A 25165-nucleotide genomic window follows, 5' to 3' on the forward strand; every position below is an offset into this window, starting at 1 on the left:
TTAACTAGTGTAGTAGACCAACCCTGGTCTTAACTAGTGTAGTGGCCCAACCCTGGTCTTAACTAGTGTAGTGGACCAACCCTGGTCTTAACTAGTGTAGTGAGCCAACCCTGGTCTTAACTAGTGTAGTGGACCAACCCTGGTCTTAACTAGTGTAGTGAGCCAACCCTGGTCTTAACTAGTGTAGTGGACCAACCCTGGTCTTAACTAGTGTAGTGAGCCAACTCTGGTGTAACGGGCGTTCCTAGACGCTACCTGTAACGGGGTCCTCAGCTATGCCATTCCAAGGAGCGAAGTATCGCGAGAGACAGTGGTATTCTGAGGGGTTCTTCTGTGCCTCCTGCAAGTTGTTAGTCACCTCCAGGTTGCCTCTCGTGGTCATGATGATCCCCTTCACCAACGACCCATCATGTAGGCTCATCCAAGCTGCACTGTCTAGTCTCAGGGCCTCCAGTTGCTCTCTGAAACAAAATAATTTTATTAGTGATGGATGTAAAGGTTCATTCGTGTGTGTGTGACGTAATAAGCAAACACTCTCAGTGTTCATTGCAAGAGCAAAACCTTGCTATGTTTCCTAGTTGTAGTTTGCCACAAGATCGGTTTTACAAACGATGTAATTAAATCAATCATACTGAATTTAATTTAAATCCCTTCTTGAAAGTTATGTCATGGATATTTTCAGCTCCTTTATTTTGGTCACATCGGCCATCTCCTATGCTACAAGCATCAACGCGAAGTAAACACAGATCACTTGTTTAATTAAGTATTATTATTGATGGTAAATTTTAATCCCGCCTGGGTCACATCGAGACACGAGCTCTCAACCTGCACTCAGCTAGTTATACTCTCTAAGACAGAATAAAACAGAACCCAGCAATGACTGATTAATCTCTCAACAGATCATCACACAACTAACTCCCATCGGGAGACATTTTTCCCCTGATGGAACATGGTCCCACCTGGTGCAAGAGTGGTGTAGCCTCACCAGGAGCTTCTTGGTGGTGCGGGAGAGCAACAACTGCTCCACCTGCAGACCACTCGACACCACCTTCAAGAGGCTGGCCAGCTGTGTCTCCTCTGAGGGTGTGAGAGGTGTGGGTGGGTTTGCTGGGAAATCCAGGACGATGTAGTGACCGTCCCTTCTGGCCACCAGAAGGCCACTCTGTGTCTCAAACTCCAGCTGGTGACTCGTGTTTCCTGTAAATAATAGGCTTATCCTATATATTGTTTTGACTTGTAAACGCACATTCACTCAAACTTGCACTCATAAACAAAAATGCTATAGAGTAGCATCTATGTTAAATACCTACACCATACATACACACACACACATATACAATTAGGTGAGTACATACACTAAGACAGACACAACGTACTTTTAAACCAGACCGACATCATAGCAACATACGTATATACTAAGTTTTCACCTCCTGTGAATAATCTTTATTTCTACAAGTACATGTACAAGGTATACAGACCACAGCTGACATCAATGACATATTAATATATAGAAACCCCTTTGTTATGCAGAGCATTTCCCGCAAATTAGGTAAATTTTGTCCCAGGATGTGACCCACACCAGTCCACTAACAACCAGGTATCTATTTCACTGATGTGTTTGGCACTGCCAAAGATGGGAAGAATCAGAGAGAATTTAAAACACGAAATACAAGATAATCTGGAGTATGAAGACTGAGATATTTGTGCAACGTTTGGGAATCTTTATTAAGGAAACGTTTCGCCAGCCACTGGCTTCTTCAGTCCAATACAGAGAAGAACGGCGGAAGATGAGTTTGAGGTAATGAGTCCCTCAGCCTGGTGTCGACGTGATCAGTCCATCAGTCTTGAGAAACACAATCGACTCCAGGCTGAGGGATTGATTAACTCAAATTCATTTTCCACGGTTTTTCTCTATATTGGACTGAAGAAGCCACTGGCTGGCGAAACGTGTCCACAATAAAGATTCCCAAATGTTGCTCATTTTTAATCTAGATTTGTGTTTTACACTGAGAAATACTGAAACACACGTCACTAAGTCTTCTTTTAAGCCAGTCATGAAAGTTTACCTTAATACCAATTTTAATGTTCTAAGCATAGTCGATATGCTTTAAACCCCCAATTAACCAACCTAAAGAGTGGAAGAGTACGTGGGCAGTGGCGAGGGTAGCGTGCCCACAGAGAGGAACCTCGGTAGTGGGTGTAAACCAGCGGAGGGTGAACCTGGAGCAGTGTACCCAGGGATCTTCAGCAGTGCTGACTAAGGGTTTCACATACGCTGTCTCGGAAAGGTTCAGCTCCTTGGCCAGTTTCTGGAGCGTGTGTTCCTCTACCACCTGCCGAAACATAACTATATCGAAAAGGACATTCATATACGGTTCAGTACAATTATTAAATGAAATGTTTCGTCACGAATGGCTTTATCAGTCGTAATTATTGAAACTGATAAAGCCATTTGTGGCGAAACGTTTTGAAGTGTACACAAATACAAACCATACCACGGAAGGGGTTAGAACCCACGATCAGAGACCGTCGCGTTAGCCACTGGACCAGCTAGCCACAATAAGATTATCGCTAACGCGACGGTCTCGAGTTTTGAGACCCTCAGATCGCGGGTTCTAACCCCGCCCGTGGTATAGTTTGTTTGCAATCGTGTCATTACACAAATACTTTTCCCCCCACTTAAGAGGTATCACCACACCATTCATAACCAAAGTATATCTATAGTTTTCTGTATGACAAACATACACTCATTCAAGGTTAATTCTAAGGATCGATATCATCACTTATCAGAATCAAAATAAAACATAACTTATGGATAATTAAAACATTTGCATACATTTCTTGATATGAAAAAAAATACAATTAAATTCTGATCACCGGCCTGAAGGTGGTAAAACTAAAAAAAAAAACTCGGGGAAATAAGAATTTTCAAGACAAAATTATTTCGTGAATTCCATCCTGTTACTCTGAAAATTGTCTTTGTAAAAGAATTCAATTATACGTCCAGTTATGTTATTTGGTTATTGTTTTGTTCCAAACAAGTTTATTATTATAATTAAAACTAAACGCCAGGCCACGGGGCCCCATGGCCTGGCTGGCAAAAGCTCTTGTTTCACACGCTGAGGATCCGGGTTCGATTCCCGGCGGGGTAGAAACACTGGACGCGTTTCCTTACACCTGTTGTCCTGTTCACCTAGGAAGTAGGTACCTGGGTGTTAGTCAACTGGTGTGGGTCGCATCCTGGGTGACAAGATTGAGGACCCCAATGGAAATAAGACAGACAGTCCCTCGATAACGCACTGACTTTTTTGGGTTATCGTGGGTTGCTAACCCTCCGGGGTTAAAAATCCAAACAAAATCTGTTATCTTAACCCACCAGGGTTATACAGCGCCAGAGTGTAGAGTGATCTGTAGCACTACTGACTGTCTTGAAGACAGCAGTCTTCAAGACACCAGTTAAATCTACAAGGGTTTTACAGCACCTGTCTGTCTTGAAGACACTCCTGACTATCTTCAACAGGGAGCGTGATAAGTTCCTCAAGTGTGTGTTCATGTGTTGGCATTGTGTGCGGCCCAGCAGTAACAGCTTGGGTGATCAGACCTTGATCTACAAGGAGGGATGGTCTGGGACCAGACCGCAAAGGCATCAACTCCAGAAAACATCCTTCAGCTCATCTCCATATTATGAGGTCTGGAATAAGTCGCTGAATGGCTGAGGGTTCAAACCCATGGCAAGTTAGTCCTAAAACTAGAAGGTCAGTGCGCTATCTACTGTACCATGCTGGCCTAAAATGATTCGTCCAGCTAGGTGCATTTTTATATACATTAGGAAGGCTAGCACGGACCCCACTGTGACTGCAAATGGAGGTTTGTACAGACGAATCTCACACCAGTATAAAAAAAAAAAATATTTTAAGTTTACCTGTGAGAGTAGCACCACCGCTGCAGGGTTGCCACAGAACGGTAGGTCAGTGAAGGCGTCCACCGTAAACAGATGCAGCTTCATCTTTCAGAAATTAAAATATCCATCTAAGTTTAGGTCATATCAAATAAAATACCCTCCGCTGAGAAATATTAAATTTTGTCTTACTGGCTATGCGATAACACTTATGAAAGCCTGGTTGTTTTGGTACATATATGTGACAAGTGATACACATAGGTTTGAGTTACCACATATAACGAATAGACTAAGAGACCGAGACATAATAGAAAGACCTAGCGAACCCAAATTGTCAGCGGAACAACACAAGGATAGTGATTAACATAATGGAAATGGTTTAAACTGAATGTGATATCCCATGACAGAAGTGCATAACATATGTCTGGCATCACTGCAGGAGCCACTCAGGCCACCTATATAACCCACCCACCCTACACCCACCACCCACATACTGCAAACTTGGTTCGTATAAATACATCTTGCATATTACTGGCACCAGCAAGAGAAATGTAAAGTGGAAATCAGCTTTCTTCCATGGCATACAGAGTGTAGTAGGATACAGACAGGATGTCAACACAGCATGTCTGTGGGACATGTAAAAAAATCCTTGGAGGAAATCCAGAATCACATGCAACCTATGCTCTTCCAAACACCATATCTCTTGTATTAGACTAAATACAGCCTCAAAAAATGACCTCGAACTAGCAAGGTGTTTCTGGTTGTGCAATAAAGATGTAGAACTTTGGGCAGGTATCAGAAAGGTACTAAGGAGAGTAATAAATGATAAAAATAATCAAGAAAACAAAGATGACCTCTTGGATAGTCTACCAAAAATATATAAAACATGGGAGCAAGAGATAGTGTATCAAAAAATGGAGAATGCCCATACCACAACAGATGACTAGTCACCCACATAGTGCTAAACCAGACCCATCCCCCAGTCATAGCACTAATACCCACAGTGCTGGTGCTGGCCCAGGCTCAGCCCCCAGCCCCAGTACTGACTCAGTCCCAGCCCCCAGCCTTATTGCCAGCCCAGACTCTACTAGGGACCCTACCACAACCACCACTAAAACCGTAAATATACAACCATCATTACACAAGACCATGGCCTACAGTACAGGTGTAGGAGAGGAGTCTCCTCCTTCTTCCTCTACTGAGAAAAGTAGATGGAATCCAGGACGGGGTGGCCCTGGCTTGGATACTGAGGATTATAGTGCAGTCCCAGAACCTGCAGAAATTGACAAAACATCTCCCAACAATTCTCAACCAAAGGTGAATTTGTGCAAATATTATGCTTGGGGCATCTGTAAGCATGGAATATCAGGAAAAAAATGGGACAAGCAACTCTGAGCATCCCAAAAAATGTAGCGACCTCCTGTCTAAAGGAGTGTGTCGTTGTTCTTCCCGTACTTTCTTTCACCCAAAAATGTGTCACTCCTCGGTCCTCCAGAAGCAGTGTTACAACATCGACTGCCCTGCATACCATCTAAAAGGGACCAGGAGGCACAGACCCCACAAGGAAAGGATCAACTTCCTGGCAGCTGAAGCATGTTCTAGGCATATTCCCCTAAGAAAGAGGAAGAGCAGGAGTAAGCTGGAGAGAGAAAGATGCTCCCTCTACAGAAGACGACGAAGAGTCGCTGAGCTCCTCAGGAGTGCTAGAATATCTGATACACGAAAGGAGGCGCTGACCAGGGAAGTGGAAACTATCGAACTTAAGTTAAATGACTCTTACAGGAACCAGGAGAAACAGGAGGAGCTTAAAGCTATTAGTGAAATTGAAAGAAATTCGAAAAATTTCTTTTCATATGCCAAAAACAAGGCAAATGCCACATCTAGTATCGGGCTCTTACTCAGACAGGATGGGACTTACACAGATGACAACAAGGAAATGAGTGAAATACTGAAATCCTAGTACGACTCTGTGTTTAATGAGCCACTAATCAGTCTGAGGATCAACGACCCAAATGATTTCTTCATGAATGAGCCTCAAAACTCCATAAATGTATGCCAGATTTCCGACATCACCCTAACTCCGATAGACTTCGAAAAAGCCATTGACAACATGCCCATGCACTTAGCCCCAGGCCCAGACTCGTGGGACTCTGTATTCATTAAGAACTGCAAGGAACCCCTCTCACGTGCCCTAAGTATACTATGGAGGAGGAGCTTGGACATGGGTAAAATTCCACAGTCACTAAAAACAACGGATATAGCCCCACTCCATAAAGGTGGCAGCAAAGCATTAGCTAAGAACTATAGACCAATAGCTCTGACGTCCCACATCATAAAAATCTTTGAAAGAGTGCTAAGAAGCAGGATTGCAAATCACCTGGATTCCCAAAATATGCACAATCCAGGGCAACATGTGTTCAGGGCAGGTCGCTCCTGCCTCTCACAACTATTGGATCACTATGATATGGCCTTGGATGTACTGGAAGAAAATCAGAATGCAGATGTAATATACACAGACTTTGCAAAAGCATTTGACAGATGCAATCATGGCGTAATAGCCCACAAAATACGTGCTAAAGGAATAACTGGGAAAGTGGGGAGATGGATCTTCAACTTCCTAACAAATCAAACACAAAGAGTAGTGGTCAACAGAGTTAAATCGGAGGCTGCCATAGTGAAGAGCTCTGTTCCACAAGGCACAGTACTCGCCCCCATCTTATTCCTCATCCTCATATCAGACATAGACAGATATATGCACCACAGCACCGTATCATCATTTGCGGATGATACTAGGATCTGCATGAGGCTGTCATCTGCTGAGGACGCGGTTAACCTCCAAGAAGATATAAACAAAGTTTTCCAGTGGGCAACGGTAAACAATATGATGTTCAATGAGGACAAATTCCAACTACTCCGTTATGGAAAACTGGAGGAGATAATAACTAGAACAGAGTATACTACTGACTCCGGCCATACAATAGAGCGGAAAAATAATGTAAGGGACCTGGGAGTAGTAATGTCTGAGTATCTCACTTTCAAGGATCACAACAGTGCCACGATCGCACGTGCAAAGAAAATGATAGGATGGATAATGAGAACGTTCAAAACGAGAGATGCCAAGCCAATGATGATCCTTTTCAAATCACTTGTTCTCTCTAGGCTGGAATATTGCTGTACATTAACATCTCCATTCAAAGCAGGTGAAATTGCAGATCTAGAGAGTGTACAGAGATCTTTTACTGCACGTATAAGTTCTGTCAAGCACCTTAACTACTGGGAACGCTTGGAAGCACTTGACTTGTACTCGTTGGAACACAGGAGAGAGAGATATATCATAATCTACACTTGGAAAATCCTGGAAGGAATGGTCCCGAATCTGCACACAGAAATCACTCCCTACGAAAGTAAAAGACTGAGCAGGCGATGCAAAATGCCCCCAATTAAAAGTAGGGGCGCCATTGGTACACTAAGAGAAAACACCATAAGTGTCCGGGGCCCAACACTGTTCAACAGCCTCTCATCAAGCATTAGGGAAATTACCAATAAACCCCTGGCTGCCTTCAAGAGAGAGCTGGACACATACCTAAAGCCAGTGCCGGATCAGCCGGGCTGTGGCTCGTACGTTGGCTGCGTGCGGCCAGCAGTAACAGCCTGGTTGATCAGGCCCTGATCCACCGGGAGGCCTGGTCATGGACCGGGCCGCGGGGGCGTTGATCCCCGGAATAACCTCCAGGTAACCTCCAGGTATGTACCTCTATTTGAGAAAGAATCTGATGTTATCCTGACGCCAAATGACTTCGAACAGGCGATAAATGACATGCCCATGCACTCTGCCCCAGGGCCAGACTCATGGAACTCCGTGTTCAAGAACTGCAAGAAGCCCCTATCACGAGCCTTTACCATCCTATGGAGAGGGAGCATGGACACGGGGGTCGTCCCACAGTTATTAAAAACAACAGACATAGCCCCACTCCACAAAGGGGGCAGTAAAGCAACAGCAAAGAACTACAGACCAATAGCACTAACATCCCATATCATAAAAATCTTCGAAAGGGTCCTAAGAAGCAAAATCACCACCCATCTAGAAACCCATCAGTTACACAACCCAGGGCAACATGGGTTTAGAACAGGTCGCTCCTGTCTGTCTCAACTATTGGATCACTACGACAAGGTCCTAGATGCACTAGAAGACAAAAAGAATGCAGATGTAGTATATACAGACTTTGCAAAAGCCTTCGACAAGTGTGACCATGGCGTAATAGCGCACAAAATGCGTGCTAAAGGAATAACAGGAAAAGTCGGTCGATGGATCTATAATTTCCTCACTAACAGAACACAAAGAATAGTAGTCAACAGAGTAAAGTCCGAGGCAGCTACGGTGAAAAGCTCTGTTCCACAAGGCACAGTACTCACTCCCATCTTGTTCCTCATCCTCATATCTGACATAGACAAGGATGTCAGCCACAGCACCTGTCTTCCTTTGTAGATGACACCCGAATCTGCATGACAGTGTCTTCCATTGCAGACACTGCAAGGCTCCAGGCGGACATCAACCAAATCTTTCAGTGGGCTGCAGTAAAACAATATGAAGTTCAACGATGAAAAATTTCAATTACTCAGATATGGTAAACACGAGGAAATTAAATCTTCATCAGAGTACAGAACAAATTCTGGCCACAAAATAGAGCGAAACACCAACGTCAAAGACCTGGGAGTGATCATGTCGGAGGATCTCACCTTCAAGGACCATAACATTGTATCAATCGCATCTGCTAGAAAAATGACAGGATGGATAATGAGAACCTTCAAAACTAGGGATGCCAAGCCCATGATGACACTCTTTAGGTCTCTTGTTCTATCTAGGCTAGAATATTGCTGCACACTAACAGCACCTTTCAAGGCAGGTGAAATTGCTGACCTAGAAAATGTACAGAGAACCTTCACGGCGCGCATAACGGAGATAAAACACCTCAATTACTGGGAGCGCTTGAGGTTCCTAAACCTGTATTCCCTGGAACGCAGGAGGGAGAGATACATGATTATATACACCTGGAAAATCCTAGAGGGACTAGTACCGAACTTGCACACGAAAATCACTCACTACGAAAGCAAAAGACTTGGCAGACGATTCAACATCCCCCCAATGAAAAGCAGGGGTGTCACTAGCAGGTTAAGAGACCATACAATAAGTGTCAGGGGCCCGAGACTGTTCAACTGCCTCCCAGCATACATAAGGGGGATTACCAATAGAACCCTGGCAGTCTTCAAGCTGGCACTGGACAAGCATCTAAAGTCGGTTCCTGACCAGCCTGGCTGTGGCTCGTACGTTGATTTGCGTGCAGCCAGCAGTAACAGCCTGGTTGATCAGGCTCTGATCCACCAGGAGGCCTGGTCACAGACCGGGCCGTGGGGGCGTTGACCCCCGGAACTCTCTCCAGGTAAACTCCAGGTAATTGTGATCAGCAACTTGGTGATAGATCGCTAACTTAGCAACAGAAAGATAAAGGTTTGATACTCTGAGCGGTGGTGATATATGGGCGAGTTGCCTTATATTTCCAGCTCTTGTTCACCCGGAGATGTTCCAGCAGAGATTGAATCACTTTTGAATTACTTTTTTTGGATCAATGTTTCGTATAGTGGAAATAATGACATCATCATTATACTAAACAAAAAATGCTTACACTTGTGAACACTACCAATTATGAAGCGCCTGCAATACCCGTGTACATTAATTAAAGTAGTAGGCTGTACATAATGTACATCAATTTCCATTAGTTATGTTACTTGGCCAGATGCAGTTGATAAGTTATGTTATCTCACGTTATCAAAATTCTCTTTACCATAATTACGTCTACAACGTCTCTCTCACCATTCTGGATTTCCGATCGACTAATACTTTATATATCTTAAACTCACATAGCAGTGCTTTAAGGTACCATTAGAAAACACCATTAACGTACTTTTTAGGAGTATGTGGAGAGAAGTGGAGTTATCCAGACGATGGTTGGTGCTGCAGTCTAGTCCTTGTCAAGGACACTTCTATCTGGCACCTCTTACCCTAACAACTAAACTATGATCATTTCTGTATTCCTGCGCTGTAAATTATAGGAACAGGGTTGAGATTTCGCCTAGTACGTCTGTTCATCTTATATATTATGGCATATATGAGGAAACTTATGAGCTGTCAATTGTTTTAACGCTAAAATAAGGTGCAGTTAATACTAGGAGGTGTGTGAGGCAGGCAGTGAGGTCTGCCTGGTGTGTGAGGCAGTGTGTTGGGTGGCAGACTCACGCTGTTACTATCTGTATACACTATTGATATTGTAGGTAAGTCATCATATGTATATAGGATGTTTTAATTTATACTAGCACCTATATTAACTCCTAAGTGTAACGTTTGTTATGTGAAGGTGTTGAGGGAACAGCTGTCTTGTTCAGTACTGCCAGACCTTCAACACTCGCCTGGCAGCTGTATTTATTCTCATGATTTGTGCTTGCATTATACATACACCTTTGTAGGAGGTACCTTGATGTTGGTGAAGAATTCTTGATCCAAGGAAAGTGAACTGCCCTCACTTGTATCGATTTGATTGTCTCCCATTCCCCAAGCGCTGCATCACTCCTACGGGTTTGGCGCTATCCCATTAAAGTGATAATACTCCTTTATATTTAAATATATAATGTGTGTGTACTTACTTACCTATTTGTATTTACCTATTTGTAGTTGCAGGGGTCGAGTCAACTTCTGGCCCCCGCCTCTTAGCTGGTCTCCACTAGGTCCACTCTCTGCTCCATGAGCTTTATCATACCTCTTCCTAAAGCTATGTATGGATCCTGCCTCCACTACATCACTCTCCAGATTATTCCACTTCTTGGCATCTCTGTGGTTGAAGCAAAACTTCCTAACATCCCTGTGACTTATCTAAGTCCTCTACTTTCAGTTGTGACCCCGTGTTGCTGTATCCCATCTCTGAAACATTCTGTCTCTATCAACCTTGTCAATTCCTCTCAGTATTTTGCATGTCGTTATCATATCTCCCCTATCTCTCCTGTCCTCCAGTGTCGTCATGTCGGTTTCCTTTAACCTCTCCTCGTAGGACATACCCCTTAGTTCAGGGACTAGTCTAGCTGCAGACCTTTGCATATTGGAGTATGCAGCACCATACTGGTGCTGCATACTCCAATATGGGCCTGACGATCACGGTGTACAATATCTTGAACGATTTCATACTAAGGTGTCGAAATGTTATTCTTAGGTTTGCCAGGCACCCATATGCTGCTGTAGTTATGTGGTTGATGTGCGCCTCAGGAGATTTGCTCGGTATTATACTCACTCCAAGATCCTTTTTCTTGAATGAGGCTTGCAGTCTTTTGCCCCCTAGTCTGTATTCTGCTGTCTCTGACCTTTCCCAATCTTCATGACTTTGCACTTGGTGGGGTTAAACTCCAGAAGCCAGTTGTTGGACCAAGCCTGCAACTTGTCCAGATCCCTTTTGTGGAAAATTTTTAATTTTCCTAAATTCAGCATGTTTAAACCTGAAAAAAATATAAAAATTACGTATATAAATCTGATGCTATTTGGACCCTTCGAGAAATTTCGAGTGAGAGGAAATGTAGAATAGCCGGGGGAGTGACGCCGGGAGGACACCAGTTGTAATTTGTGAGCACTGGTTGTAGCAGAAAATTCAGCTAATAATTCGGCATCTTTCAAGCAAAATTGTGGGGTTTCGGCCTGAATTTGTAATAACCCATGTTAACATCCCCTGCTGGAGAATTGGGAAAGGAAATTTGTGGGACCTCAAGAATTATGTGTGGATGGCGGAAGATAGGGGATACAACCATCATTCACAGGGAAGTGTACCATCAGTCCTTGCATTTAGATCTCTAGCTGGCCAGTGTAGGGTCTAGGTGTCAGGCCGGTGTTGTGGTGTGATCCATCTACAGTATTAAATGGTAAGCGGTAATACGAATTTCTTTTATGTACCCAGCAAGCCTAATCATATACAGCCCACAATTTTAATTTACCAGAATAGCTGGTTTTAATATTGTAATTAATTTAATGTCAGGTCTAACTTTATGTGATTGAAGAAGTGGGCATTGAGGGAGCTACAGTTCGGCGACCTGCTGTGACTTAAGTCCCACTTATCTCATCCAAATTGCTCACAAGAAATAATTCAGGTAATAACCTGTAAACCTGCAGGTAATTTACTCACATAATTCATGCCTTTGTAGTTCTGCCTGATCCTCATCCACTTGAATTCTCCGCATTTGCTTCACATCGTCTGCAAACAGGGACACCTCTGAATCTTTTCCTTCCGTCATATTCACAAATACCAGAAACAGCACTGGCCCAAGGACTGACCCTTGTGGAACCCCACTCGTCACAGGCACCCACTCTGACACCTCGTCACATACCATCCCTCGTTGTTTTCTTCCTGACAGGTATTCTCTGATCCACTGTATTGCCTTTCCTGTTATTCCTGCTTGCTCCTATAGCTTTTGCACAAATCTCTAGTGCGGAACTGTGTCGAAAATCTTCTTTCAATCCAAGAAAATGCAGTCACTCCTGCCTTCTATCATCTTGTCGTAAAACTCCAGTAGGTTTGTGACACAGAATTTCCCCTCTCTGAAACCATGCTGAATACCGTGCACAAGGTCATTTATTCCTTTCTAGGTGCTCTACCATCTTAAGCTTCTCTATAGTTTAATGCTGCCTGCCTGTCTCCTTTCTTAAAGATTGATACTAAAATCGCTCTCTTCCACACGTCAGGTAGTTGCAGTATTTCGAAAGATGTGTTGAAAGATTGTTATGGGCACAGAGACAAATAAAATTAGAAATGAAAAATAGGTATATATTTCGGTTTCTGACGAGGTTCTGTTCACCAGATAGTCCGAAATATATAGCCATATCTGTATTTCTAGTTTCATTGTATTTCTAGGTGAGTGTGTCGGTTTCCAGTGACTAATGTTCATATAATATATATATATATATATATATATATATATATATATATATATATATATATATATATATATATATATATATATATATATATATATATATATATATATGTCGTGCCGAATAGGCAGAACTTGCGATCTTGGCTTAAATAGCAACGCTCATCTTGCCATTTAGGACAAATGAAAATTTGTGTATGCAATAATTTCGCCAAAATCATTCTGAACCTAATGAAAAAAATATATTTGATTGTGTTTGTTTAGTACTAAATTATTGTAAACGTATTTAAAATATATTTAGTTGGGTTAGGCTAAAATAAATTGCTCTTGTTATAATAAGGTTAGGTAAGTTTTCTAAGATTCTTTTGGTGCAAAATTAAAAAATTTTACATTAACATTAATGAAAAAAATATATCTTTAAACGTATAAGAGAAAATTTCAGAAAGGTCTTAATTTTAAATGAGTTCTTGCTAAATGACCAGTTTTACATATTCGGCACGACATACATATATATATATATATATATATATATATATATATATATATATATATATATATATATATATATATATATATATATATATATATATGCAATAAGATCACAGTAAACAGGCGGTTTCAGAATATGCAAAATAACCACTGTGAAAGAATAGAGAAATTCCAAGCGCTTTCGTGACTACTCACATTATCAAGGAACAATGAAAGTAATGCATCAAAGGCATATAAAGAGTTCTAGCCCACACCTCACTATCACATCCCACAACAAAGCAACACCTGACGTGCGACTCATAAGAAAGGGAACACTGCAGCAGGCCCGCTGGCCCAACTAGACAGGTCCTTCACACATCCCACAAACAAACTATTCTACCCAAGAATTAAGAATTTTAAAATTTATTATTTGTATAATGTATTATTAAATTCTTCCCAAATTCTATTAATTATAAATGGATCTAATTTATATAAACCAAAGGAAATATTCATATTATTGTCAAAACTGCTTTTTATGAAACAAGATTCAATTATATTTCTATCAACCATGGACTTGCTTGATACAACTTTCTCAACTTTTTGAAAATCAATTGGATGGTTAAAATCTCTCACATGAATAAATAGAGCATTGGAATCTTGTCCAGTTCTAATGCTATATTTATGTTGTTTTAATCTTAGTTCGAGACTTTTACCAGTTTGACCGTAATAAACTTTATCGCAAATTTTACAAGGAATTTTATAGACACATCCGTCAGCATTTTGGGGGGAATTCTTTATCAAAAGTTTTTTTTACTGTATCAAGATTTTTAAATACAACTTTGACATGCCTTCTCTTCTTAAGACTTTTAATATCAAAGTTGTATTTAAAAATCTTGATGTGATAGTGGGATGTGATAGTGAGGTGTGGGCTAGAACTCTTTATATGCCTTCCTTGATGCATTACTTTTATTGTTCCTTGATAATGTGAGTAGTCACGAAAGCGCTTGAAATTTCACTACTCTTTCACAGTGGTTGTTTTGCATATATATATAAAGAAATTGAAAGTGTGGTATTTTATTCAACAGGAACCGCGACAATTGTTTCCTGACGCTAGCTAACAGGAACTTTTGGCTACATGACCGAGGCCTTCCGTTGGCTTAGCACTCTATTCCGTTGAGGAAAGGTGGAGATTTCAAAGATAATGTGAGAGGAGTGCCTCTTTGTATATGTTACACACAGAGGCATTTCTTACAAATGATTGTGTTGTTTACACCACTGGGAGATTATGAAAAAAAATGCGAAGGTTAGAGAGGGCGACAGACCAGTCACCTGTAAATGTTGTCATTATACAAATATTGTTTCTTTTTACAGTCGTCTGACTTTGGATGAAGAAAGTAAAGATAACATCAGGCAAGATAAATCACCCCGGGGAAGAAATTAAATTCTAAACACAAGTATTATACAGCATTTAAAAATGAAGTGTTGAAGATTTATGTCTGTTGTATTGCTTCCAATATCTCTCTTAAGGTAACTCCTGGAAAAAAATTGAATTATAAAAACATTCTGGAAAGGAAAAACAATTTCAAGACTTTTGTATAGCCAGAGTACAGTAACAGCCTTGTTAGGTCCACTGACTTAGGGCAACTGGATTAACAATATTGTTATTCAATTAAAGTAAAGCTAAACTTTTGAGGGCCATTCAGGGCTGAGGACCTTCGGGGACCATGGGCAAGTTTACGGGTCGTCGAGCGCTAGTGACTGGAGCTGGGGATGGTATTGGCAGAGAAATTGCTGTCAGACTACTAGAGATGGGCGCAGAAGTCTTCGCTCTGAGCAAAACTGCCTCCCATCTTGAATCTTTGAAAACAGAGTACCCAAGTATCCAGATCATCTGTGTTAACTTAAGTGACTGGAATGCTGCTAGGGAAGTAGTACAGAAAATAACTCCCATTCATTTTCTGGTAAATAATGCAGCATGTACTTCCTTGCAACCATTTCTAACGGCTACACCAGAGAGTTTCGACGAGCTGTTCAGCGTGAACGTGAAGGCAGTGATGAATGTATCACAAGTGGTGGCTGGCGACCTTATAGCAAGAGGACAGAAAGGCGCTATTATCAACCTATCATCTCAGGCGGGTCAGTCTGCTCTTAAGGATCACACTGTGTACTGCGCCTCTAAGGGAGCGCTGAACATGCTGACCAAGGTCATGGCTCTGGAGCTAGGACCGAAAGGGATCCGTGTGAATGCAGTGTGTCCTACTGTGGTGATGACGACCATGGGGCGCAAAGCATGGTCTGATCCAGCCAAAGCTGCGCCCATGTTGGCTCGCATACCCCAAGGAAGGTTTGCTGAAGTGAGTGATGTGGTGAACGCCGCAGTGTACTTACTCTCTGAGGAAAGTGACATGGTTAATGGTCATCTTCTTGCTGTTGATGGTGGCTACTCGGCAGTGTGATCCACAAGACACTTTAATTTGTGTCAGTTTCTGTTATTCTTGCACAATATAAATCTCGAATAAAAATAATTATTAATATTTGAATTTTTATTTCAACAAATTTTCATTTATGTGACTTTTTTAAGACATGTCTCGTGATTTTTAGATAATTTTAACTTTATATGTAACAGATTTTCCTCAAAAATTCAGTAAATATCTTGTGTAACGCTGTTCTGAACATCGTGAGTTTTGCTATAAGCAAATTTATTTAGTTACAGCTACACATAAGTACAACTATCATTCATACTTTATGTGTAAATTACCTAGGATAACCCTCCCCCCTCCAAAAAAAAAAAAAGATGAAGTGACCTATTTCCATTGGAGTCCTTGGATACTTATTTCAGTAGGGGCCCACAAGGGAGCTAGGGGCCCACAAGGGAGCTAGGGGCCCACAAGGGAGCTAGGGGCCCACAAGGGAGCTAGGGGCCCACAAGGGAGCTAGGGGCCCACAGAGGGTAGGAGCAAGAACACAGAGGGGGCAAAAATAATGAAGGAACAAATACCCAAGGCAGAAGAAAGACAACCCAAAGGAGAAAGAGGAAAGAGAAAAGGAGAAGAGGGAGAAGAAGAAAATGGACTCAGGTTAAGTCACGGATGTTCTGAAGTTTGGAGCATTTTACAATGTAGTGGGAGAGGAAGACATCTACTGAGACGAAGCCAGGAATAAGATTCGTACAAGGAAAGTTGTGTATAAGAGAGGATTCAACCATGACGCTTTGTTTCTGTGCCCCTCAAGGGAGGTTCCTTGATGTTGGAGAGCGGCTCTTGATCTAGGGAATTGGATCTATGCTCCGGTTCCCTGAATACCTTCCATTCCCCCTCCCCCGCAGCGCTGTATAGCCCTTGTGGCTTAGCGCTTCTTTTGATTATAATAATCCCCCTCCCCAGATGCGCGGTATAATCCTACGGGTTTAGCGCTCCTCCATGATTATATATTTTTATAATTATAACAAGGGGGCTTTATATATATCATTGATGTCACGGTATTGTGCCTTTTTTGGTTATTGATGTCAGCTAGGTCTGGATACCTTGTACATGTACTTGTAGAAATAGATACGTATTACATAAACTGTAAATTGGTGAAAGAAAATTCAATTCAATTCAATTCAAGTTTATTCTCTATAAGGGTTACATTGTGGGGTTTACAGGTTTTGGATATTGTGTGGTTTACATGTTATAAAATACTAATTACAGAGGGGGCCACTAGGACACCTAGCATGGCTGGGCATTTCGGGCAGACTTAGATTAATTCTTAACATTAAATCCTTACAGATTATGGTATTAAGGCTAAGTGACTACATCATAATTTGTGAGTTTAGCAATGTGAATGCTTTTGTTTTGGCACAATACAAAGTGTCTATATTGGAGTATCATAGGCAAACTTATGACTAGTTAGGATTTATTATTTTAAGATTAAGATTAGTATTTCTGGGTTTATAGTCAGTGGGTGAGTGAGTGTAATTGTGAACCACCAGGTGGTTATCATGTAGTTAGTTGTCGGGGTGTATCAGGGAGATAAGATGTTTTCTAACTGTAGTTTTGAAAGTGAGAATGTGTCTGCAGTTCTAGAGTTTCCAGGTAGGGTGTTCCAGATTTTAGGTCCTTTGAAATACATTGAATTTTTGTAAAGGTTTAGTCGAACACGGGGAATGTCATAGAGATGTTTGTGTCTGGTGTTATGCCTGTGGGTCCTGTCACAACTATCAAGAAAGCGTTTTAGGTCAAGGTTAATATTGGAATTTAAGGTCCTGTAGATATAGATTGCACAGTAGTAAGTGTGGATGTACTGAACAGGGAGCAAGTTTAGATCTATGAAGAGTGGGGGGGGGGTTGCCAGGGATGGGATTTAGTGATTATTCTTACTGCGGCTTTTTGTTGGGTTATTATTGGCTTTAGGTGTGTTGCTGCAGTTGAACCCCAAGTACAGATAGCATAGGTGAGGTATGGATATATAAGTGAATGGTATAGTGTGAGAAGGGCAGTTTGCGGCACGTAGTATCGTATCTTGGAGAGGATCCCCACCGTTTTGGATACTTTTTTTGTTATGTGTTGGATATGGGTGCTGAAATTTAAATTGTTGTCGAGGTATAGGCCAAGGAATTTGCCCTCATTATGTCTGGCAATTAGAGTGTTGTCGATCTTAATGTTAAGTTGCGCAACACCTGCTCTGCTACCAAACATAATATAGTAGGTTTTGCCAGTGTTAAGTGTAAGTTTACTGGCTGTCATCCAGGTCGATATTTTGAGCAGCTCCTCATTAACAATGGTGTTGAGGGTGGCAAGATTAGGGTGGGAGATGACATAAGTCGTGTCGTCGACAAAGAGAATGGGTTTCAGGTGTTGGGATATGTTTGGAAGATCATTGATGTAAATGAGGAAGAGCAGGGGTCCAAGGACACTTCCTTGCGGAACTCCAGTATCAAGTGGCCGTATTGATGAGGCTGTCTTTAATGGTGACATACTGATACCTATTAGAAAGGTAGCATTTAAAATATGCAAGCGCATGGCCTCTTATACCATAGTGGTCAAGTTTGTGGAGTAGGATGCCGTGGTCTACTGTGTCAAACGCTTTTCTTAGGTCAATAAAAATTCCTAGCGGATATTCCTTATTTTCCAATGCTGTGTAAAGCAGGTCTAGCATTTTTATAATTGCATCATTAGTGCTTTTATTTTTCCTGAATCCAAATTGGCAGGGGTTGAGTATGTTTTGTGACGTTATAAATGAATATAGTCTCCTGTGCACGAGTTTCTCGAAGATTTTTGGATAGCAATGGTAAGTTTGATATTGGCCTATAGTTGTTTACGTCTGTAGGGTCACCACCTTTATGTATTGGTGTAACCCTTGCTGTTTTGAGTAGTGTCGGGAAAGTACTAGTTTCTAGTGGCTTGTTAAAAAGTAATGTAATAGCATGCGAAAGGACATGGGCCGCTCGCTTGTACAATAATGGTGGGACGTGAGACAGATTCCCCGAGTTATTTTTAAGTGTCTTTATGATCGCGGTGACTTCCGTGGGCTCAGTTGGTACAAGATAGAAGGAATTTGGGAAATTCCCATCTAGGTAGTCCCCGGCACGGGCATTGGTACGTGGGATTTTACTGGCGAGATTAGATCCTATGTTTGAGAAGAAGTCGTTTATCTTGTTAGCTGTATCAGTGGGATGCAGTGGTGTTTCATGAGGTTTAGTTAGAACAATATTCTTGTTTTTTTTCAGTTTGTGGGTCCATAGAATCTGAGAGAGTGTTTTCCAGGTCTTTTTTATATCTCCTCTTGTGTCAGTGAATCTGCTGGAGTAGTATAGTTGTTTGGCTTTCTTTATTAATTTGGTGAGAACTGTTGAATATTGTTTAAGAATATCTTTGTGTATTAAGCCCTGTCTATATTGCTTTTCATATTGGTGTTTCTTATCAATGGATTTCAGAATACTGCTGGTTAGCCATGGGCAACCAAGCCGTTTATTCGTGATCTATTTAGTTTTTATAGGACAATGTTTACTGTATAGTCTAAGTATTTTGTTAAGAAAATGGAGAAAAAGAGGAACTCTTAATATTTTCTGGAAGTTGTGGCTGGTTTTATAACTTTAAAAAGAGTATATGGGGCGCTATAACGTTGAAATTGAAGGTGAAAATGCTAGTGCTGATAATGATGCTGTTGCAAACTTAACTATTTTGTTCAAAGAAGCGATTGAAAAAGGACCCCATTGGAAACAAGTCAGAGTGTCTGACTTTTTTGGGTTATGCTTAGTAATTTACACTGAGATAATTGTACTTATATGTACCACCTGCAACTAAATAAACATACAAGGATCAACAAATTTTTAATGTCGACAAAACAGGTTTTGTTTTGCAACAAGCTGTATGACCCTGGCGGTTTTACCGCGTAGTTTTCATTATAATAATAATTTGGAAGATACTTTCCTGAACTTACTTAACACACTTTCACGGCGCTTATAACGGAGATAAAACACCTCAATTACTGGGAGCGCTTGAGGTTTCTAAACCTGTATTCCCTGGAACGCAGGAGGGAGAGATACATGATTATATACACCTGGAAAATCCTAGAGGGACTAGTACCGAACTTGCACACGAAAATCACCCACTACGAAAGCAAAAGACTTGGCAGACGATGCACCATCCCCCCCAATGAAAAGCAGGGGTGTCACTAGCACGTTAAGAGACCATACAATAAGTGTAAGGGGCCCGAGACTGTTCAACTGCCTCCCAGCACACATAAGGGGGATTACCAACAGACCCCTGGCAGTCTTCAAGCTGGCACTGGACAAGCACCTAAAGTCAGTTCCTGATCAGCCGGGCTGTGGCTCGTACGTTGGTTTGCGTGCAGCCAGCAGCAACAGCCTGGTTGATCAGGCTCTGATCCACCAGGAGGCCTGGTCACAGACCGGGCCGCGGGGGCGTTGACCCCCGGACCTCTCTCCAGGTAAACTCCAGGTATTATAACAATGTTTTTAACAGCGAGATTTTGCATAACACGACATTTTTTTGGCACCTATTAACCGCACTATACAAGGCAATAGGGGATTACGGGTCCATAAGGGAGCTAGGGGCCCACAAGGGAGCTAGGGGCCCACAAGGGAGCTAGGGGCCCACAAGGGAGCTAGGGGCGCACAAGGGAGCTAGGGGCCCACAAGGGAGCTAGGGGCCCACAAGGGAGCTAGGGGCCCACAAGGGAGCTAGGGGCCCACAAGGGAACTAGGGGCCCACAAGGGAGCTAGGGGCCCACAAGGGAACTAGGGGCCCATAAGGGAGCTAGGGGCCCACAAGGGAGCTAGGGGCCCACAAGGGAGCTAGGGGCCCACAAGGGAGCTAGGGGCGCACAAGGGAGCTAGGGGCCCACAGGGGAGCTAGGGGCCCACAAGGGAGCTAGGGGCCCACAAGGGAACTAGGGGCCCACAAGGGAACTAGGGGCCCACAAGGAAGCTAGGGGCCCACAAGGGAACTAGGGGCCCATAAGGGAGCTAGGGGCCCACAAGGGAGCTAGGGGCCCACAAGGGAGCTAGGGGCCCACAAGGGAGCTAGGGGCGCACAAGGGAGCTAGGGGCCCACAAGGGAGCTAGGGGCCCACAAGGGAACTAGGGGCCCACAAGGGAACTAGGGGCCCACAAGGAAGCTAGGGGCCCACAAGGGAACTAGGGGCCCATAAGGGAGCTAGGGGCCCACAAGGGAGCTAGGGGCCCACAAGGGAGCTAGGGGCCCACAAGGGAGCTAGGGGCGCACAAGGGAGCTAGGGGCCCACAAGGGAGCTAGGGGCCCACAAGGGAACTAGGGGCCCACAAGGGAACTAGGGGCCCACAAGGGAACTAGGGGCCCACAAGGGAGCTAGGGGCCCACAAGGGAGCTAGGGGCCCACAGAGGGTAGGAGCAAGAACACAGAGGGGGCAAAAATAATGAAGGAACAAATACCCAAGGCAGAAGAAAGACAACCCAAAGGAGAAAGAGGAAAGAGAAAAGGAGAAGAGGGAGAAGAAGAAAATGGAATCACGTTAAGTCACGGATGTTCTGAAGTTTGGAGCATTTTACAATGTAGTGGGAAGTTAGTTAATTAGTTTAATATGTTTATTATGCACCCCATACCCATCCTGTGGGCGGTAGTCAAAAGATTACAGAGGTACATAATGGATCCAGGGACTGGGCCTCAAAGTTTTGATAGCTGAGCAAGTTACAGAGGTAATGAATTCACAATTTACAAAGGTAATGAACTCCAGGTAGGTCTAGTCACAATCATGACAAGTTACAAAGGTATTTACAGATTACAGAGGTACACAATGGGTCCAGGGACCGGGCTCCAAAGTTTTGATGGCTGAACTAGGTACAAGGTAATGAACTCACAAGTTACAAAGGTAATGAACTCACAAGTTACAAAGGTAATGAATACTGTAAGAATGGTTACTTACGTAGCCATGTATAAACGTATGTAGTGGGAAAGGAAGACATCTACTGAGACGAAGCCAGAAATAAGATTCATACAAGGAAAGTTGTGTATAAGAGAGGATTCAACCAGACGGCGACTGTGAAAGTTGGAAGTCGGGTAGACAGTTTTAGCAGAAGACCAGTCAATAGGATGACTGTGATCTCTGACGTGACGAAAAGAGTATTGTTGGTGTCGGCAAGTCTAACACTACTTTTGTGCTCCCTGAGTGACAGACTTAGGGAGCACAAAAGTAGTGTTAGGCTTGCCCACACCAACAGTGCTTTTCATTAGTGTGACTTCGTAAATGGTCCAAGTTGGATCGAAACGTCGTCGTAAGCTCCTCTCTTCTAAGTGCGGGTTACTTGTGTATCGTTCCAATCACGGTATTGTGCCTTTTTCTATTATTTATAATAATAATTCGCACAGACGCTGTATAGCCCTTAGGGGTTTAGCGTTTCTCCATGAATACAGAATACAAATGCAATTTTATATTTTGTTTTATGCGGTTAAAAAAAGTAATGCTTATGTTAAATAAACAAAAAGAAAGACACTTGTATGTAATAAACGTGTTTACTTGTAGCCCATCCGGTGGTGCTGGGCTGTGAGTACTGGTGCACTCCTGCATGTACTGGTGCACTGCTGCATGTACTGGTGCACCCCTGCATGTACTGGTGCACTGCTGCATGTACTGGTGCACTGCTGCATGTACTGGTGCACTGCTGCATGTACTGGTGCACTGCTGCATGTACTGGTGCACTGCTGCATGTACTGGTGCACTGCTGCATGTACTGGTGCACTGCTGCATGTACTGGTGCACTCCTGCATGTACTGGTGCACTCCTGCATGTACTGGTGCACTGCTGCATGTACTGGTGCACTGCTGCATGTACTGGTGCACTCCTGCATGTACTGGTGCACTGCTGCATGTACTGGTGCACTGCTGCATGTACTGGTGCACCCCTGCATGTACTGGTGCACTGCTGCATGTACTGGTGCACTGCTGCATGTACTGGTGCACTCCTGCATGTACTGGTGCACTGCTGCATGTACTGGTGCACTCCTGCATGTACTGGTGCACTGCTGCATGTACTGGTGCACTCCTGCATGTACTGGTGCACTCCTGCATGTACTGGTGCACTCCTGCATGTACTGGTGCACTCCTGCATGTACTGGTGCACTCCTGCATGTACTGGTGCACTCCTGCATGTACTGGTGCACTGCTGCATGTACTGGTGCACTCCTGCATGTACTGGTGCACTCCTGCATGTACTGGTGCACTCCTGCATGTACTGGTGCACTCCTGCATGTACTGGTGCACTCCTGCATGTAGTGGTGCACTGCTGCATGTACTGATGCACTCCTGCATGTACTGGTGCACTCCTGCATGTACTGGTGCACTCCTGCATGTACTGGTGCACTCCTGCATGTACTGGTGCACTCCTGCATGTACTGGTGCACCCCTGCATGTACTGGTGCACTCCTGCATGTACTGGTGCACTCCTGCATGTAGTGGTGCACTCCTGCATGTACTGGTGCACTCCTGCATGTACTGGTGCACCCCTGCATGTACTGGTGCACTCCTGCATGTACTGGTGCACTCCTGCATGTACTGGTGCACTCCTGCATGTACTGGTGCACTCCTGCATGTACTGGTGCACTCCTGCATGTACTGGTGCACTCCTGCATGTACTGGTGCACTCCTGCATGTACTGGTGCACTCCTGCATGTACTGGTGCACTCCTGCATGTACTGGTGCACTCCTGCATGTACTGATGCACTCCTGCATGTACTGGTGCACTCCTGCATGTACTGGTGCACTCCTGCATGTACTGGTGCACCCCTGCATGTACTGGTGCACTCCTGCATGTACTGGTGCACTCCTGCATGTAGTGGTGCACTCCTGCATGTACTGGTGCACTCCTGCATGTACTGGTGCACCCCTGCATGTACTGGTGCACTCCTGCATGTACTGGTGCACCCCTGCATGTACTGGTGCACTCCTGCATGTACTGGTGCACCCCTGCATGTACTGGTGCACTCCTGCATGTACTGGTGCACCCCTGCATGTACTGGTGCACTCCTGCATGTACTGGTGCACCCCTGCATGTACTGGTGCACTCCTGCATGTACTGGTGCACCCCTGCATGTACTGGTGCACTTCTGCATGTACTGGTCCACTCCTGCATGTACTGGTGCACTCCTGCATGTACTGGTGCACTCCTGCATGTACTGGTGCACTCCTGCATGTACTGGTGCACCCCTGCATGTACTGGTGCACTCCTGCATGTACTGCTGCACTCCTGCATGTAGTGGTGCACTCCTGCATGTACTGGTGCACTCCTGCATGTACTGGTGCACCCCTGCATGTACTGGTGCACTCCTGCATGTACTGGTGCACCCCTGCATGTACTGGTGCACTCCTGCATGTACTGGTGCACCCCTGCATGTACTGGTGCACTTCTGCATGTACTGGTCCACTCCTGCATGTACTGGTGCACTCCTGCATGTACTGGTGCACTCCTGCATGTACTGGTGCACTCCTGCATGTACTGGTCCACTCCTGCATGACTGGTCCACTCCTGCATGTACTGGTCCACTCCTGCATGTACTGGTGCACTTCTGCATGTACTGGTGCACTTCTGCATGTACTGGTGCACTCCTGCATGTACTGGTGCACCCCTGCATGTACTGGTGCACTTCTGCATGTATTGGTCAACGCCTGCATGTACTGGTGCACTCCTGCATGTACTGGTGCACTCCTGCATGTACTGGTGCACTCCTGCATGTACTGGTCCACTCCTGCATGTACTGGTCCACTCCTGCATGTACTGGTCCACTCCTGCATGTACTGGTGCACTTCTGCATGTACTGGTGCACTTCTGCATGTACTGGTGCACTCCTGCATGTACTGGTGCACTCCTGCATGTACTGGTGCACTCCTGCATGTACTGGTGCACCCCTGCATGTACTGGTGCACTTCTGCATGTACTGGTCCACTCCTGCATGTACTGGTGCACTCCTGCATGTACTGGTGCACTCCTGCATGTACTGGTGCACTCCTGCATGTACTGGTCCACTCCTGCATGTACTGGTCCACTCCTGCATGTACTGGTCCACTCCTGCATGTACTGGTGCACTTCTGCATGTACTGGTGCACTTCTGCATGTACTGGTGCACTCCTGCATGTACTGGTGCACTTCTGCATGTACTGGTGCACTTCTGCATGTACTGGTCCACTCCTGCATGTACTGGTGCACTCCTGCATGTACTGGTGCACTCCTGCATGTACTGGTGCACTCCTGCATGTACTGGTCCACTCCTGCATGTACTGGTCCACTCCTGCATGTACTGGTCCACTCCTGCATGTACTGGTGCACTTCTGCATGTACTTGTGCACTTCTGCATGTACTGGTGCACTCCT

The 25165-nt window shown here is 43.9% G+C and overlaps 3 protein-coding genes across 4 annotated transcripts in view; 2 read left to right on the forward strand and 1 right to left on the reverse strand.

Moving 5' to 3' along the window:
- The window catches only part of LOC128694397 (phenazine biosynthesis-like domain-containing protein 1), a 30201-nt gene extending 20130 nt beyond the window's left edge, over positions 1 to 10071 (reverse strand). Inside the window, exons 1-5 of the mRNA XM_070097932.1 lie at positions 9859 to 10071; positions 3923 to 4006; positions 2129 to 2333; positions 960 to 1197; positions 256 to 461 (exon numbers count right to left, since the gene is read on the reverse strand). Coding sequence (XP_069954033.1) covers positions 256 to 461; positions 960 to 1197; positions 2129 to 2333; positions 3923 to 4006 — 733 coding nt within the window. The 5' untranslated portion in view covers positions 9859 to 10071. The remainder of the gene's footprint in view (positions 1 to 255; positions 462 to 959; positions 1198 to 2128; positions 2334 to 3922; positions 4007 to 9858) is intronic.
- Positions 9724 to 15858, forward strand: LOC128694433 (L-xylulose reductase). 2 transcript variants are annotated; one of them, XM_053784543.2, is made up of 2 exons: positions 9724 to 9830; positions 14696 to 15858. In XM_053784543.2, the coding sequence occupies exon 2, from the start codon at positions 15049 to 15051 to the stop codon at positions 15778 to 15780; it is 732 nt and encodes a 243-aa protein (XP_053640518.1). In that variant the 5' UTR covers positions 9724 to 9830; positions 14696 to 15048; the 3' UTR covers positions 15781 to 15858. The 2 variants fall into 2 exon arrangements, with proteins under 2 accessions (XP_053640518.1, XP_053640519.1); XM_053784544.2 differs by lacking the exon at positions 9724 to 9830 and adding an exon at positions 11966 to 12076.
- The window catches only part of LOC128694432 (serpin B6), a 139972-nt gene continuing 125014 nt past the window's right edge, over positions 10208 to 25165 (forward strand). The window contains exon 1 of the mRNA XM_070097931.1: positions 10208 to 10225. The gene's annotated coding sequence lies outside the window, so the exon portion shown is untranslated. The remainder of the gene's footprint in view (positions 10226 to 25165) is intronic.

Source organism: Cherax quadricarinatus, chromosome 60 (genome assembly GCF_038502225.1).
Source record: "Cherax quadricarinatus isolate ZL_2023a chromosome 60, ASM3850222v1, whole genome shotgun sequence".
Taxonomy (NCBI): domain Eukaryota; kingdom Metazoa; phylum Arthropoda; class Malacostraca; order Decapoda; family Parastacidae; genus Cherax; species Cherax quadricarinatus.